The sequence below is a fragment of the Heloderma suspectum genome, chromosome 1 (genome assembly GCF_057233095.1).
Source record: "Heloderma suspectum isolate Gila_16-S chromosome 1, 16-S_ref, whole genome shotgun sequence".
Taxonomy (NCBI): domain Eukaryota; kingdom Metazoa; phylum Chordata; class Lepidosauria; order Squamata; family Helodermatidae; genus Heloderma; species Heloderma suspectum.
The window spans coordinates 240,585,580-240,603,123 of record NC_139458.1 but is presented as its reverse complement, the minus strand read 5'-3'; the positions used below and the strand labels follow the sequence as shown (position 1 = coordinate 240,603,123).

The window sequence follows — 17,544 nt, the reverse complement described above, 5'->3', positions numbered from 1 at the left end:
TCAACCCCACGACCACACGGAAGCCACGTCCTGCTTCTCCCCTCCGCTCCGCTCCGCGCCCCCGCCGGGGCAGGACTCGCCGAGGGGCGGAGCAGCCGGCGCCGCACCTGGCAGCGGCGGGCCGCGAGCAGAAGCAGCCCCGCGCTAAGGAAGAGGCGCGCGAAGGTCTCGCGGGATTTGGCGCCGCAGACGCGCGGCGGGCGGGACGCGAGGGAGGCGAAGCTCCCGCAGAAGCAGACGACGCGGCGCGGGCGGCGCGGAAGGGCGACGTCGTGGGGCCGCCGCCTGCTTGGCGCGGCCGGGGAAGCGTCGTCCCCTTCCCCCGCGCTTCACGCCCCGCGGATGGGGGAGCCGCCGCGTTCGGCCTGAGCTTGGCGGCGTCTGGAGCGAGAGGCCCGGGCGGCTGGGAGAGCGGGCGGCGGGCGGCGGCGTGGCTCGGCTTCCCTGCCCGCAGCCCCGGCGGCGCGCACAGCATGGGTGAGCGGGGCGATGCGGGAGGGAGCTGCGCTGGAGATGGGCGGACGGAGGAGGGGACGGGCGGACGCTTTCGTTTCTCCGCCCAGTCCCCTGTAGGACGGTTGGGAATCTCGTCCATGGCCGCTTGTCCGCCCTCGTGGGACGGAGGGCTGCCGCAGAGGTGAGCTCTGTCGCGTGCTCCTAAAAACTGCACACCGTAGCTGAGGCGCTGGACAAAGTAAGTGGGGAGGGGGCTGTGTCCCTTTCTCCTGGACCGCCGCAGGGGTGGCGGCCGGAGACTTCAGTAGAACCTCCGGCCCTTCAGGGAACTCCTGGGCTCCTTTTTATGATTTCCCCCAGTTCCGTGTTCGCAAACGGGCACAATTTCTCCGCCCTCCCTCTCCTCCCGCCTGGAAGTAGCGTGGGAATAGTGGCCTTCTTTGGCTCCGCCCCTGCTCCGGCATGGAGGGTATACACTACCTAGCCGGTGGGCAGCTTGATTCTTCTCTTACGCTCTCAGTGAGTCAGGGGATATACTAAAACAAACGACGGTACTTTCCTGTAAGGACACGGACGAAAGTAAAACAAGGATCCATGAAATCAAAAAGCGATCCTCGAGATTTCGTATGTATTTTTAAAAGGGAGACCCCCCAAACCACCATCATATCACAGACCACATCTTCCTCCACCAGCTGAACCAGAGAAATCACAGATGCGCCACTCATGGGTTCAGCCACATTACAAAAACAGGGATCCTCATGAGTTTATATGGTTTTTACAGAGCAAATCCCCAAACCACCATCGTATCACAGAGCACATCTGCCCCCAAGGATGTGGACAAGGTGCTTGTTTAAGTTAGCCCAAGCACCCTTGCCCTTCGTGGCTTATGACATCCAGAAGGGAGGGGATGACTGGCTCATTTCGAAAGGTTATCAGTTCTTCCCTACTGGTCAGAGGGGTGAGACCACTTCTGAAATAAACATCCTTGGATCCAGCAGATCTGAATAATTATAGGCCAGTAGCTAACATCCCTTTCCTGGTCAAGGTGCTTGAGAGGGTGGTAGCAGATCCAATCCCATCACTCATGGGTGAAACTGATTTTCTACATCCACCTTCAGTCAGGGTTTAGGCCTGGTTTCAGCACAGAAAATGCAGTGGTCACCCTGAGCTTTGGTGAGGGGGTGGGGGGCACAACCCAGTTGATTCTCCTGGATCTCGCAGTGAGTTGCGATACCATCAGCCATGGCATCCTTCAGGACAGGCTGTCTGAGTTGCATGTGGGTGGTACACCTCTGCAATAGTTCCATTCATATTTGGATGGCCATTTACAGAAGGTGGTGCTAGAGTGTGTGCGCTAACTCCATGGCATGCTTTGGGGCCCAACAAGGTTCCATCTTGTCCCACATGCTACTTAAGGTCCACATTCAAACTGCTGAGAGAGGTCATTAGGAGACTTAGGGCACAATCCTATGCACTTTTAAACAGAAAAAAGTCCTACAACCCCCAGCATTCCCCAGGCAGCATGGCTGGCTGGAGAATGCTGGCAGTTGTAGGGTTTTTTTCTGTCTAAAATTGCGTAGGATTGCGCCCTTAGAGTGCAGTGTCATCGGTATGCTGATGGCACATAGCTCCATCTCTCTTTCTCATCTGATCCCGCTGGGGAAGTGGATGTGCTTAATCAGTGCCTGGCCACAGTAATGGACATAATGAGGGCCAATAAACTGAAGCTCGATCCGGACAAGGCAGAGGTACTGCTGGTGGGCGGCTTGACTCTCCAGGTGTGTGGTGTGCTGACTGTCTGGGGAGGATTTGCAGTCCCCAAATACTGGGATCGAGTCCATAGCTTGGGGGTGCTTCTAGACCCAACTTTGTCACTAGAGGCACAAGTGTCTTCTGAGGCTTAAGCTCCTTCTGCTACCTTGGGCAGCTACAACCCTGCCTGTATAGGGACATCCTTGCTTCAGTGAGCCGTGCCTTGGTAATCCTGTTAGATTACTGCAGTGCATTGTATGTAGGGCTGCTCTTGAATACAGTCTGGAAACTTCAGTTAGGACGAAATATGGCAGCTAGGGGACTGGCTGGAACTGGGCATTCCACACCCAATTCAAGATTCCCACATAAAAACCTGGAACATCCATGGGGATCTGGAACTTGGACCCAAGCTTTTCACCATCATTGCACCATGAAGTTCTGGATCAGTGCTTTCTGTGGTTCAGTCCCTGGACACAGACATGATCTGTGATTTGATGGTGATTTCGGAGGCATCCCCATAAAAATCAGGGGGAATCATGAGTATCCATGCCTCAGATCCATGTTTTGTGGCATGACAGCACCACAAATCCATGGATCGATGATTTTCATAATGAAGACTGTGGACACAGAAATGATCTGTGATTTGCTGGTTATCTTGGTGGCACCTTCTGTTAAAAAATCCATGGATCCATGCCCCCAAATCCATGTTTTATGCCATGGTGGTTCTGTGAAGCACGGGAGTGTGATTGTTACGAATTCATGTTTTTACATCATGCTTGTTCCATGAAGTACAGGATCAATAATTTTAAGACTTTGCTCTGTGGCCATGGATGTGATCTGTGATGTAATGATGCATTTGTGAGGACGCTATATAAAAATCCAGAGGACCCATAAGGAACTGCGTCTTGAATCCTTTTTCTTTTCTTGCCATCCTGGATCTGAGAAATATAGGATTCATGCCACCGACATGGATTTGCTTTGTGATTCAGCAGTGATTTTGAATGCACTACATATAAAATCCAGATGATACATCAGGAGCCATGCCTTGCATAAATGGTTCACACCATTTGAGGTGTAGCAGCAGATCTGGGATCTGCTGGGAAGCAGCAGATCTGGGATTCTTAGTGTGCATACTTGGACAAAGATGAGTTCTGTGCTTTGATGGGGAGTGGGTGGGGGTGGGGCCCCAATAAAAAACCCGGAGGATCCGTATTTAATTGTGTGTCTTATCCATGGATTTATAATATTACGGTGCTGTGAAGTCCTAAATCTATGCTATTTGTCACTCATTCAATGGGCATGGATGTGTTCTGTTATATGAAGGTGTTTGGGGGGCCTTTCCCTGTAAAAATGGCGAGGATTGCTGACTTGGATCCCTTTTCTTGTACTGTGGCTTTACCCACGAGTGGCAGATCCATGATGTTTCTGGGTTAGTCCGTGGAGGCAGGTGTGGGTTTGCTCCGTAAAAATCATACGAAGTCAAGAGGATCCCTGCCAAGGATCACTGTTGTCAAGATTCCCTTAGCCCCCACTTTACTTCAACGTCCAGACATACACAGACGAGAGGCGTCAGTCTATAGCTTTTAATCCATTACTTCACAGGGTCATACAGATGCAAATTCTCAGAGACTCTCCGTCTACAAAGGAATGCCTTCAGGGGATTCAGATGGGATTTATGAGAGTTGCTTGCCATTTGGGAGGCGGTCTGGCTAGTCTAACTTAAGGGGGGGAGGTCCCTCTCTTCTCATGAGGCTTCTAAGCGCAGCTTTTCACACAAGGCCAATTGGGTAGACTGTCTAAGTTCCGCCCCTGCCTTCTCTCTCTTTGCTCTGTGTCTGCGTCTAGCATCTATTAGGTCATCTTTCCTAAACCCTGCCTCATCCTGTTCACTGCTTCTCACGGTGGGGGGCGGGGTAAGGAGGGACCCTCATGCTCAGCTATCTGGACGTTTGTAACCTGAGAAGCATGCCTACTGATATCTGGACTAGCCTGGGAAAACTCCTCCTCCATGTCTGACTGTTCTCCTTCAGAATCTGAACTGCTATCCAACTCCCTGCACTCAGAAACACTCCTGACATCTGTTTTTGCACTGTGGCTGCACCCACGAGTGGCCGACCCATGATTTTTCTGGTTCAGTCCATGGAAGGAATGTGCCCTGTGATACGATGGTGGTTTGGGGGATTCGCTCTCTAAAAATATGAAATCAAGAGGATCCCTGCCAAGGATCCTTGTGTTCACACCGTGGCTGCACCCATGAGTGTTGCATCCGTGATTTTTCTGGTTCGGTTGGTGGAGGCAGATGTGCTCTGTCATATGATGGTGGTTTTGTGGGTCTCCCCTTTAATAATCATATGAAATCATGAGGATTCCTTTTTGTTATTTCATGGATCCTTGTTTTACCCAGTCCCTAAGGAAATCATGAATTCCCATAGGGAAAGTATGAATGCCCATAGGAAAACATAGGCTTCTACCTTCCCATATGAAAACATAGGCTTCTACCTTCCCATATGAAAACATAGGCTTCTACCTTCCCATAGGGATACATAGGCTTCTTCCTGCCCATAGGGATACATAGGCTTCTTCCTGCCCATAGGGAGATCCTGAAGTGGATTTACTATTCCCAATCTGCAAAGAGTTTTCTATGACAGAGTTTCTTGCCCAAGGCTGCAGAGGCCCCTGCACTGCACTATGTCTCCCTATGGGCATTCAGGAGTTCCCTATGGGCAGGTAGAAGCCTATGTTTCCCTTTGGACATTCAGGATCTCCCTATGGGCAGGTAGAAGCCTGTGTTCCCCTATGAACACTCATGGTTTCCCTATGGGTAGGTAGAAGCCTATGTTTCCCTATGGGCAGGTAGAAGCCTGTGTTTCCCTATAGGCATTCAGGATCTCCCAATGGGCAGGTAGAAGCCTATGTTCCCCTATGAACATTCATGGTTTCCCTGTGGGCAGGTAGAAGCCTATGTTTCCCTATGGGAAAGTAGAAGCCTATGTTTCCCTACGGGCACTCATACTTTCCCTATGAGCCTTTATGGTTTCCCTATGAGCAAGTACTGTCATTTGTTTTAGTATGTCCTGTGAGTCAGGTCTTTTATCTTTCTGCAGATTATCCTGTATGCCTTTTGTAATTATGTTGGCAGGTAGGAGCTTGAATATGCTTCTTTTCAAATTAGCCCTGGAAATAGATGATTAACTTCCTGGCTTGTCTAACCTTTTCCTTTTGTTCCTATATTTTGGAAGTTTTGGAAGTTAGTAAGAAGTTTCCATCCTAGAGACTGATGTTCAGTGTGTGGGGACAAGGATGTTAGTGCTTTCCCCTTCCAATTTTGTTAATGTGGGTGTAAATAATATATCAAATATATTTGTTGTTATCTGCTTTTTGTGTCTTATTTTGGAGCATATTTGGATAGACTGTTGCTATTTTACAAGGCATTGTGGGTGATTCAAAGATTATACTTCAGTCATATGTGGTAAATCTGCCCTGCTTCTAGACCTCAGTATGCTTTGTTATCAAATCAAAGGATACATAGCTCCCAAATTTGGGAGAACGTATGGAAGGATGTGTTGTAGAGTACTGAAAGGCTGATCTGTTTTTGCCTATTGAGTATTCTGGCAACTATGGGTCACATCAGTTCCCTTAGAATTAAGTCCCAGTTTGTACAATGGGACCTACTTCCAGTTGACCATCTGTGTGCCTGACCCATGCTCTTCATGGCTAAGAAGGAGGGGATATCCAACTAGGTCCAGGAGGCTTTAAACCTTGAGAAAGGGATTGGTGCTGGCCTCTTTAAAAGAGGTAGTAATTAGGCCACTCCTGAAAAAGCCTGTTATCAGCTGTAGGCTGGTAGCCAACATCCCTTTTCTGGGCAAGGTGCTTCAGTGGGTGGTTGCTGGTCTACTCAAGGCACTCTTTAATGAAACTGATTATGTAGACCCCTTTCAATCAGGCTTCAAACCTGGTTTTGGAATATGAACTGCCTTAGTCGCCCTGTGGAATGACATTTGCTAGGAGAGGGACAAAAGGAGTACAACCCTGTTGATTCTCTTGGATCTCTCAGCGGCTTTTGATACCATCAACCATGCTATCCTGGATAGGTTGTCTGGGCTAGGAGTTGGAGGCACTGTGCTGCAGTGGTTCTGATCCTGATTGGATGACCAATTCCAGAAGGTGGTGCTGGGGGATTATTGCTCTGTGCCTTGGCAGCTATGCTATGGGGTTCCACAGGGCTCTTATTCTGTCCCCCATGCTGTTCAACATCTACATGAAACCACTGGGGAAGGTTATCTGGAGGTGTGAGCTGAGGTGTCATCAATATGTGGATGACACTCAGCTCTTTCTCTCCCTTTCATCAAATTCAGGTGAGGCAGTGACTGTTTTGAACCAGTGCCTGGGTGCGGTAATGGACTGGATGAGGTCTAATAAACTGAGACTCAATCCAGACGAGACAGAGGTACTGTCAGCAGGTGGTTTGTCTGCCTGGCTAAGTGATGTTCAACCTCTTCGGGAGGGAGTTGCGCTCCTCCGAAAGGATCAGATTTGTAGTTTGGGGGTGCCCTTGGATCCAGAACTGTTGCTGAAGGCACAGGTGGACTCAGTGGCACAGAGCACCTTTTCTCATGTTAGTCTGATATGCCAACTGTGTCCTTATCTGGACAGATATATCCTAGCTGAAATTATCCATGGCCTGATAACTTCTCATCTGGATTACTACAATGAGTTATATGTGAGGCTGCCATTGAAAACAATCCGGAAACTTCAGCTGGTCTAAAATTGGGCAGCGAGACTGTTAAGAGGTACTGGCCAACCTGATCCTATTATGCTAGTACTCTTTCATCTGCACTGGTTGCCAGTCCATTTCTAGGCCCAATTCAAAGTGCTGGTACTAACATTCAAAGCCCTAATTTACTTGTGCAATTGTAGCAGCCCCACATCCACAGGTTGTACTAAAAGACGGCAGGCATACCATTCCTTTGGCCCTCTCAGGCTGTTTCACCATGCTTCAGCAACACCCTGTTGTTGTGACTTAGTGGATACAGTAGCAGTTACGGGAACTGTGGGGGAAAGCGACGATGTTATATTTCTTGGTACTAAAGGAAGAAAAAGCCGAGTGTAGCCAAACGCGCGCCCTAGAGTTTAGGAAAGCCAGTTTTAATAAACTCAGAACAATCATACGTAAGGTCCCATAGCAAACGAATCTAATGAGAAAAGGAGTCCAAGACGGGTGGGAGCTTTTAAAAAAGGAAATTCTCAAGGCACAATCACAAGCAATTCCAACAAGAAGAAAAGGTGGAAGACAACAGAAGAAGCCAATGTGGCTTCACAAAAAGCTTAGAGATGACTTGAAAACAAAAAAGCACACATATAGGATGTGGAAGGAAGGCTAAGGTACAAAGGAAGAGTACAGGCAGGTAGCACAGAATTGCAGGGATGGCATCAGGAAGGCTAAAGCTGAGAACGAGCTGAGGTTAGCAAGGGATGCTAAAAGAAACAAAAAGGCTTTCTTCAGATATGTGCATAGTAAGACACGGAGGAAAGAAATGGTGATTCCATTGTTAAATACGGATGGCAAAATGATAACAGGTGACAAGGAAAAGGCAGAAGTGCTCAATTCCTACTTTGGCTCAGTCCTCTCCCAAAAGAGGGTCTATGACCCCCCTGGTAAAGGCAAGGTACAGGCTGAAGGGGCAGGATTGCAGCTTGTTATCGATAGGCATTTGGTCAAGGAACACCTAATTACTTTGAATGAGTTCAAATCTCCAGGGCCAGATGAACTGCATCCTAGAGTAATAAAGGAACTGGTAGAAGAGCTCTCAGAACCACTGTCTATTCTCTTTGAGAAATCATGGAGGACAGGTAAAGTGCCAGATGACTGGAGGAGGGCTAATGTTGTCCCTATCTTCAAAAAGGGCAAAAAGAAGGCACCTGGGAACTACAGACCAGTCAGTCTGACATCAGTCCCTGGGACAATTCTGGAGCAGATGATAAAGCAATCCATCTCTAAGCACCGTGAAAACAATGCAGTGATTACTCGAAGCCAACATGGAACAAATCCTGCCAGACAAATCTGATCTCATTTTTTTATCAAGTAACCCCCCTTGCGGACTGTGGGAATGCTGTGGACATAATATACCTCGACTTCAGCAATACTTTCGACAAAGTGCCCCATGATATCCTGATGAGCAAACTAGCTCAAAGTGGGCTAGATGAAGCAACTATCAGGTGGATCCACAGTTGGCTACAGAATCGGACTCAAAGAGTGCTTATCAATGGGATCTTCTCAAACTGGGGAGAGGTAACGAGCAGGGTACTGCAGGGCTCAGTCCTGGGCCCAGTGCTCTTCTACATTTTGATTAATGACTTGGAGGAGGAGGTGCAGGGAATGCTGATCAAATTTGCAGATGACACAAAATTGGGCAGGAAAGCTAATACCCTGGAAGATAGAAACAGTATTCAAAGTGATCTTGATAGGCTGGAGCGCTGCGCAGAAAACAACAGAATGACATTTCATAGGGATAAATGCCAAATTCTGCACCTAAGAGAAAGAACCAAATGCACGGTTACAAGATGGGGGATACGTGGCTCAACAATAGTACACATGAGAAGGATCTTGGAATTGTTGTAGATCACAAGTTGAATATGAGCCAACAATGTGATGTGGCTGCAAAAAAGGCAAATGCTCTTTTGGGCTGCATTAATAGAAGCATAGCTTCCAAATCCCGTGAAATACTAGTTCCCCTCTACTCAGCACTGGTTAGGCCTCATCGTGAGTGCTGTGCCCAGTTCTGGGCGCCACACTTTAAGAAGGATGCAGACAAACTGGAGAGGGTTCAGAGGAGGGCAACAACGATGATCAGGGGACTGGAAACAAAGCCCTTTGAAGAGAGACTGAAAGAACTGGGCATGTCTAGCCTTGAGAAGAGAAGACTGAGGGGAGATATGAGAGTGCTCTTCAAGTCCTTGAAAGGTTGTCACCTTGAGGAAGGCCAGGATCTCTTCTCGATCATCCCAGAGTGCAGGACATGGAATAATGGGCTCAAGTTACAGGAAGCCAGATTCCGGCTGAACATCAGGGAAAACCTCCGGACTGTTAGAGCAATATGACAATGGAACCAATCACCTAGGGAGGTGGTGGGCTCTCCCACACTGGAGGCCTTCAAGACGAGGCTGGACAGCCAGCTGTCAGGGATGCTCTGAGTTGGATTCCTGCATTGAGCAGAGGGTTGGACTCGATGGTCGCATAGCTCTCTTCCAAACCTTCTATTCTATGATTCTATGATCTTCAATGGTCCTTCCCTGGGAGCCCCTGCCAAAGGAATTGAGGCAGGTGGCTACCAAGAAGAGGCCATTTTCTGCTATGGTACAAGCTTCCTAGACAGGCTGCCTTGCACCTACAGTCTGCTTTTTCCAATGCCAGGTGAAGACCACTTAATTTTTCCAGGTATTTTAGTCATTTAGTTCTGTTGTTCTAAATCTGTTATTGTGTTTTAAATCTCTGCACTGCTGCTAGGTTTTATTGTTACTATTATTTTACTTTTTTTACTGTAGTTTTAGGGCACAATCCTGCAGGGATAGTCGGCCACCACCAAACTTGGAGGCAGTGGATTATCCAATGGAGGGTGGGCGGAACACGGAGGGGATCTTGTCCGCACTTCGGCTGCCCTACATTTGCGTCTAGACGGGCGATTTCAGCTGTCTAGCCAGGGTGCCTGAGAGTGGGGAGGCCAGGTGGTGCATAGGAAGAGTTGTAGTGGTGCTTCCACTCTCCCCACCTCCACGAACACCTGTTTTTCGGCTGCTCCACACTGCTGTTATGAGTGCAGAGCCAGGGACAAGCCATGCCAACTACAAGGGGGAGGGGGCAGGGAGTTGGTTTTCTGGGAACCAACCGCAGAGCACCGGCTCTGAGGTTGGTTCGAAGACAACGAAAAATCCTATGGCCATCTAGATGCTGTCTAGTGGTCATAGGATTGTGCCTTTCATCCTTTACATTTTATATTGTATTTTATGCTATATTTTGTGGTTTTAATTGTTATGAACCGCTATAAATAAATAAATAAATATGTTATGCTGATTTTGGAAAGAAATATAAAAAAAACCCTTCCTGAATCTGCTACCACAAATATAGGCAGACAATGCCCTTAAAAATGTCGAGGAGCTAATATATATTGTACACTTGCTAAATGATACATGCATTTCAAAATCAGTAAAGGCAAGAGGATATTCATGTGAAACAAGAATACTTAGAGATAGGGAAGCTAGCTGGGACATCCTGCATTCAGTCACGTGGAGTTGTAACTCAAAGTTTAATGAGAAACTGATGGCAAGTAATTCTCAGTCAAAATTTTTGGGGAGGTTGCAACTGCAGAGGAAAAAGCGGAAGGATACATTTCAAATAGAACCTTGATATTATTCTTGGGGGGAAATACCTGATTTATTGCTATATAACAAGTACAGACAGTGCAATAATTGGAGGAAGTGATCAGTGGCTGTGTAAAGCATAAATTTAATTAATTAGCATTTGCTGTAAACGTAGCTCAGTAGTCATTGGTTTTTTTGGTGTGGAAATAATATAGTTGTATATATTGTAATTTTGCTTAATAATACTTTGAGGGTTTCTGAAATTCCTATGTCCTGCTGGGCTGAAGGCAGCAGGGTGGGAGGAGCAGTGGAGGCAATGTTCAACTCCCCACCTTCCGATCTCCTGTATTTTGCTAGACAGGCTTTTCACTCTGTCTAGAGAGAAGGCTAGAGCAAGCTCAGGATAACTCATATCCTGGCCTCCTCTCTTCCCTGCCCATCAGAACACCCCCTTTCCTCCTCCTCTGTGGTCACTTTTCTGACCTCAGAGAAGCAGCCAACACGGTTCTTTCCACACTTATTACAATGAGGAGGGGTCTAGGAGCAGATCTCTGACTCCCCGTTCCGAGGTCGGAGCACCATCTCCAATCTTGGATGGGTTTCCCAAGCCATTCTATGGTCCCTGGGACACTTGCCCAGGGACCATAGGATTCATCTCCCCATTTTTTTTCCATTGGAAAGAAAGTGTGGTTGTCTGTGGGCATTGTTCTAAAGTTCTGACTACTTGTAAATTGGTTAGTATTGAACCAAAGTCTAAGACTACAGCACATGGTATAGTATGGTATCGACATTCATGAAGTGCAGGAAAAAAAGCATTGTGTACATAACTGCTTATTAACAATAAAAAGGCTTCCCTTGAAATTTTGTTTGTCTGCAAATCTACTCCTTTCCTCTGCTTAGTAATGCTCTCCTTTGTCAGTTGCTTCTTACATAAAGGTAACATTATTAGTTACTTTTGTTCAGTGCTAACTACAAAGCTTTCGAAGACAGAGGGCGATTTCACATGTAACGCTAAGCCACCCCTGTGCCTAAGCGACGCAGTGTGGGTTGTTTACTGAACAGCCCACAGTATGACCAACAGACAGTCGGGCTTGCTGTGGCTTGTTCTCCCGCTCCTTCCCCCTCAGTTCTCCAGCCAGCTCCAGCACATATCTCAGGGACTTTGTGGCCAACCAGTCTTGTCTCCCCCTCCCCACTCCAATCGCTACCCCTGTTCGTTCCTGGCTTTAAAAAAAAAAATCAGTCCCTCAGAAATGCACAATTGCAGTCGCTGTTAGAAAGCCAGTGTGGCGTAGTGGTTACAATGTTGAACTGGGACTCAGGAGATCTGGGTTCAAGTGCACATTTAGCCATTAAACTTACTGGGTGACTTTGGGTGAGTCCCTGACTCTCAGCCTAACCTACCTCAGAGGGTTGTTGTGAGAATAAAATGGAGAAGAGGAGGACCATGTAAGCCGCCTTGGATTCCCTGCCAGAGGAAAACAGTGGGATATAAATATAATAATAATACAAAATCATTGTGGTATCAGCAACTACTTTTGTGTAGCCATGGCTTTTTTCTTCTTCTATGACTTCAATATTCCAGGAAATTTTATATTTCTGGATCTGACACTTTGATTTTTTCCTAAATCCAGAGGAACAGAGGTGCCAGTTGATATCTGGATGGACCATTGAGCATCTCTTACTAGACAGGTTTTTGCTTTGTTTACCATCTGGCCCAGTGAAAAGTTCTGGAGAACTCAAAAAGCTTGCACACTATGTTGTGACCTTTAGAGAGCAATCCTATGGCCACTAGACAGAGTCTGGGGGGCCATTGGATACTTCGGATTCCTGGATCCGAGGTCGGCGACAGTGCTCTGACCTTGGACCCAGGAGTCCAAACTCCTCGCCCCCTCCCCCTCTCAGCTGGCATGGAGAGAACCACACTGGCTGCCTCTCTGAGGTCACAAAGGTGACCTCAGAGAGGACAGAAAGAGGGAATTCCTGTGGCTGGGGAGGGGAGGGGACTGGGGAAGCAGGGATATGAATTATCCCCAGCTTCCTTCCCTCTGCCTCCCCAACGCCTCAGCTAGATCAGTGAAAATGCCCATCTAGGTAAAATACAGAGCAGGGGGAGCGCAGAGGTGAAGATCACCTTCGCCGCTCCTCCCGCTCTGCATTGGATGTCCATAAACCTCCGTGTTCAGAGACTTATGGCCATCCCCATAGGATTGCACCCTTATTTGGTCTAATAAAGGTATGGCCCAAATATGGGTTTTTAGTGAATGAGATATAATGCTTCAATCTTCAGGGCTGTAATCAAAGTTGTATGAACTCCCCCCTAATAAATAAATAAAAATACTGTGCCTAGGCAATCCATACCAAGCATGGTATCCTTCTGGATTGGCTATCTGGGCTGCATTTTGGAAGTACTGATTGCAGTGGTTCTTCTCCTACTTGGATGGCCAATTCCAAGAGGTGGTGCGGGGAGATTATGCTCTGTGCCTAGGCTATGGGGCTCTATAGTGCTCTATTCTATCACTGTGCTGTTCAACATCTGTATGAAACTGCTGGGGGATATTATTTGGAGATATGGGCTGAGATGTCATTAATATATGGATGATACCGAGCTCTACCTCTCATTCAAATCCAGGTGAAGCAGTGCCCGCATGCACAAATAGACTGCATGAGGGCTAATAAACTAAGACTCAATCCAGACAAGATGGAGGTACTGTTAGTGGGTTGTTCGTCTCTCCCAGCTGATGTTCATTGTATTCTGGAGAGGGTTGCTCAACCATTAAAGGATCAGGTTCATAGTTTTGGGGTGTGCTTGGATCCAGCATTGTCACTGGAGGCACAGGTTGCGTTGGTGGTGTGGAGCACCTTTATGAGCTTAGGCTGATATACCAGCTACATCCCTATTTGGACAGAGATAGCCTAGCTACAGTTATCCATGCTCTGGTAACCTCTTGTCTGGATTACTGCAATGCATTATATGTCAGGATGCCTTTGAAATCGGTCCAGAGACTTCAGCTGGTCCAAAATAGGACAGCACAATTGTTAATGAGGACCTCCAATATTATCATATGCGGCCAGTCCGTTTCCAGGTCCAATTCAAAGTGCTGGTTATTAACATTCAAAGCCCTAAACTGCTTGTGGACAAGTTACCTGAAGGATCATTTCTGTAATGCCAGCTCCTCTGTATTATTGAATGGCAGGCATACTTAATCTGCAACAATGAGTTTTGACATTCCTGCTTTACGCTGAGAAAAGGTTGCCCAGCATAAAAATCAATCATTAGTATATTTACTTTTAAAAAAGAATAGCTTGAAGCTGCTGTCGTTGGAAATAATACTTTTCTCCAGGAAATGTGCCTACAGTTTTGTACAATGAACAAAGCCGGAGTTTCTCTTTCAGTATAGCACTGTACTTGAGTCCTAGCCTGCTCTCTGTGAGACAGGAAGCAGAAAACTGACAAGACTGTAGTTGTGAGCAAGGGATGATGATAACTCTCCCTTCTCATAATTAATGTTATTGTGTCTCTTAAGTAGGAACTTAGAGACACAGTGGCCAAACTTAACCCAGCTGTGGTGTGGTCTGGCTGGGTGCTGTGTATCCTGTTGAGTGAGATAATACGGAGTCTTCAAAGATCATTGTGTTTCATGCATTTTTGTCTGTATGGTCCCTTGGTAGTAGGGATGTGAGCACATACCAAGTGGTACTCTACTTGGCTCCCCTGTGACATGTGCTTAAAACATCAGTGCACTTAAGATTTCAACAAGCAAGTTAAATACTTCAGTGCTTAGATTTGCCCAGATTGCGCATATCACTGAGAAAACCGCTTAATCATGTGAAGACATTCAGTAGGAGGTAGGTGTGAATGAAGGGTATAATCTATATCTAGTGTATCTGGGGTATTCCACTGGTGTGTATTTCATGCCAGCAGTATATTTCAGGTATGCTCCAGCCATATTCTAGGCCCCCTTCAATAGGCTTAACTTGAGTATAGCATTGCTCTGTTAAGCAGTTGTTCTATTCTGACAATATTGCATAGCTGCATAGCTTAGGAGATATTAAAATCTTTGAGAAGAAGTGAGCTCTTTAATCACGTTTGTACCTATTGGCTACTGTGGAAATAATATCCTGTGTTACAATAAAGTTTTAGAAAGTAAAAACTTCTGTAATCTTGCTGCAGAGGTCTCTCTCCTTTAAATGTAGAGGACCCACACATATATAAAACCTCTGTCAGCTGTTCATATTTTGTCATTTGATTCTAGTTTCATGTCCTAAAGTTATTGAAACCCAAATAGCTATGTTTAAGCTGTCCAGTCAGACACACACACACCGCCTTTTTTTTTTTTTTTGCCTTTTGCTGAAACAGGAAGTGCTGGCATATGCAGAAAATGTTTGTGGTAGTGTGGGTGGTGGTATATCCAGCTATCTATAGCTAGAGTAGAGGAAACGTTGCAGACACTCAAAAATAGCTTAAGTTAACTCTTGATTATTGACTTGTTGACAAGTTACTTGCAAATCTGGATCCATGATCTGGAATAGAGAGCTATCCTAGAAAAAGTGAAATCTCTAACAACAAAAGCTTTCTTTTGGACTTGACAGATTCAGAAGTAAGTTACACAGAATTCAATAGAGCATATTCCCAGGGAAGTATGCACGAGGTTATAGCCTTAGCTCTTCTTTGAGTTGTTTGTGCAAGCATATACATGTGTTTTACACTTGCACAGAGCAATGTTTTGGAACCTACTAGAGCAGGGGTGGGAACCTTTTTCAGGCTAAGAGCCACATTCCAGTTTGGGAAAGATCTCAAGAGCCGCATTCCAGCTGTCAACAGCACCAAAGAGAAATTGAGCTGAGCCAAAGGTAGACTGATCAGGGCCAAAAGGTTATTTTTACCATTTGAAGCCTACCTAGGAGTAAGCAATACAATTCCCTACATGTCGACTCAGAAGTAAACAGAAATGGATCACTCTGCAGCACTTTCAGATACCAAGCCTCTTTGCATGACTACTCAGAAGTGAGCAGGAGAAGCCTCAGGAGTAAGCAGGACTGAATCACCCAGCAGCTTCCTCCCCTGGCCCTGCCTCCTCTCCCAGCTGAGCACAGAGGAAGGGAGCCTTTTTAATTGCTCTACAAAGAAAGCTCTTCTTTCCTATCAGCTGGCCTCTACAGTGATGAGGGCTTCGCACTGCTGGGCACTAGTGAGGTCTGGGTTACAGGGTTTCACTATGGGTTTGGTACTTACACAGTACTTTGGTACTTTGGGCATGGCAGGTTTCTCAATGGGGCAGGAATGGGAACAGGAGTGGTGCTGGGAATGGAAGCTAGACAAACTTGTCTGTATGTTGTTTCAAGAAGTAGCACATTGAGACTGAGCCTTAAGTAGAGGTTTGGCTTCCTTTAGGCTGTTGGTTGGCCCCTGGTATGCTTTAGCAGCCTGAGGCTACAAGGAACACTCATAGGCCATATTTGACCTCTAGGCTGGAGGTTCCCCATGCCTGTTCTAGAGCTACAGCTAACAAACATTTGATGGGAAAGCCCACCCGTTGAAAGTGTGTATGCTTCAAGGGGCAGGATTAGTGCCCTCCTTCTAAGACCTTTAGGTTATTTGTTCTCCCAACCTTTAATTTGCTAGGATCTGTGCCATGGAAGATTAGTACCTTTTTAAAAGATTGTCTTCCTCATGGTACTGATCCTAACATGTTGAGTCTCTGAGCTGGGGATCTTTTTGGTGGAAAAGGACCATCAAGACAGTCTTCAAACATTATCCTACTTTAATTCTAAAAGTTTATTCTGTCTTCCATTGTGTAAGGGAAGTACGGCCGACCACCTGCTTACTTGATCCTTGCCCATCTTGGCTCATTATGAGCTGCAGAGAGAGACTGGGTGAGGGGATCAAGGCAATGGTGAACGCCTCCCTTGAGGAGGGAGTGATGCCATCAGCCCTCAAGGAGGCAGTGATAAGACCGCTCTTAAAGAAGCCCTCCTTGGATCCTCAAGTTTTGAACAACTTTCGCCCAGTCTCAAATCTGCCATTTTTGGGTAAGGTGATTGAGCGGGTGGTGGCGGTGCAGTTGAAGGCACACTTGGAAGAAACTGATTATCTAGACCCATTTCAGTCGGGCTTCAGGCCTGGGCATGGGACAGAAACGGCCTTGGTCGCCTTGGTAGATGATATGAGGAGGGCTCTGGATAGGGGTGAATGCTCCTTCCTTGTTCTCCTCGACCTCTCAGCGGCTTTCGATACCGTTGACCACGGTATCCTCCTGGACCGCCTGGAGGGGTTGGGCATTGGGGACACCGTATTGCGGTGGTTCCGGTCCTTCCTCTCCGGCAGGTCCCAGAGGGTAGCACTGGGAGAGGAGGTTTCGGACCCGTGGCCACTTACTTGTGGGGCGCCACAGGGTTCCATCCTCTCCCCGATGCTATTTAACATCTATGTGAAGCCGCTGGGGGCTATCATCAGGAGGTTTGGGGTGCAGTGTCATCAATAGGCGGATGACACGCAGCTCTACCTTTCGTTTAAATCTTCACCAAGGTTGGCCGTAGAATCCCTGTCCAAATGTCTGGAGACGGTGAGTGGCTGGATGGGGAGGAATAGGCTGAAGCTGAACCCTGACAAGACCGAGGTACTTTTGGTGGGAGACAAGAGGAGGCTGGGGGATGTTGACCTGGTGTTGAATGGGGTACGGCTACCCTTGAAAGACCAGGTCCGCAGCCTGGGGGTCATTTTGGACTCCCAGCTGTCCATGGAGGCTCAGGTATCAGCTGTGAGCCAGACAGCGCTGTATCAACTCCATCTGATACGGCGGCTGCGCCCCTTCCTTCCCGACCATCTGCTCCCATCGGTAGTACATGCCCTGGTCTCCTCTCGTTTAGACTACTGTAATGCGCTCTACGTGGGGTTACCCTTGAAGACGGTTCAGAAACCGAAGCTGGTACAGAACGCGGCGGCTTGCCTGATTAAAGGCAGCCGCTGGCGAGATC

General features: G+C 47.2%; 1 protein-coding gene across 10 annotated transcripts in view; it reads left to right on the top strand.

The window, feature by feature from the left end:
* The first annotated feature begins 235 nt into the window (after positions 1 to 235).
* The window catches only part of CD2AP (CD2 associated protein), a 131,004-nt gene continuing 113,695 nt past the window's right edge, over positions 236 to 17,544 (top strand). For 9 of the 10 annotated variants that reach the window (XR_014786008.1, XR_014786004.1, XR_014786003.1 and 6 more), the window contains exon 1: positions 236 to 477. Coding sequence is in view for 4 of the 10 variants with exons in the window: in XM_084821626.1 (XP_084677752.1) it covers positions 474 to 477 (4 nt within the window). In the remaining 6 variants the exon portion in view is untranslated. Of the gene's footprint in view, positions 478 to 559; positions 695 to 17,544 lie in introns of those variants that run through there. The other variant, XM_084821669.1, reaches the window with a different exon arrangement.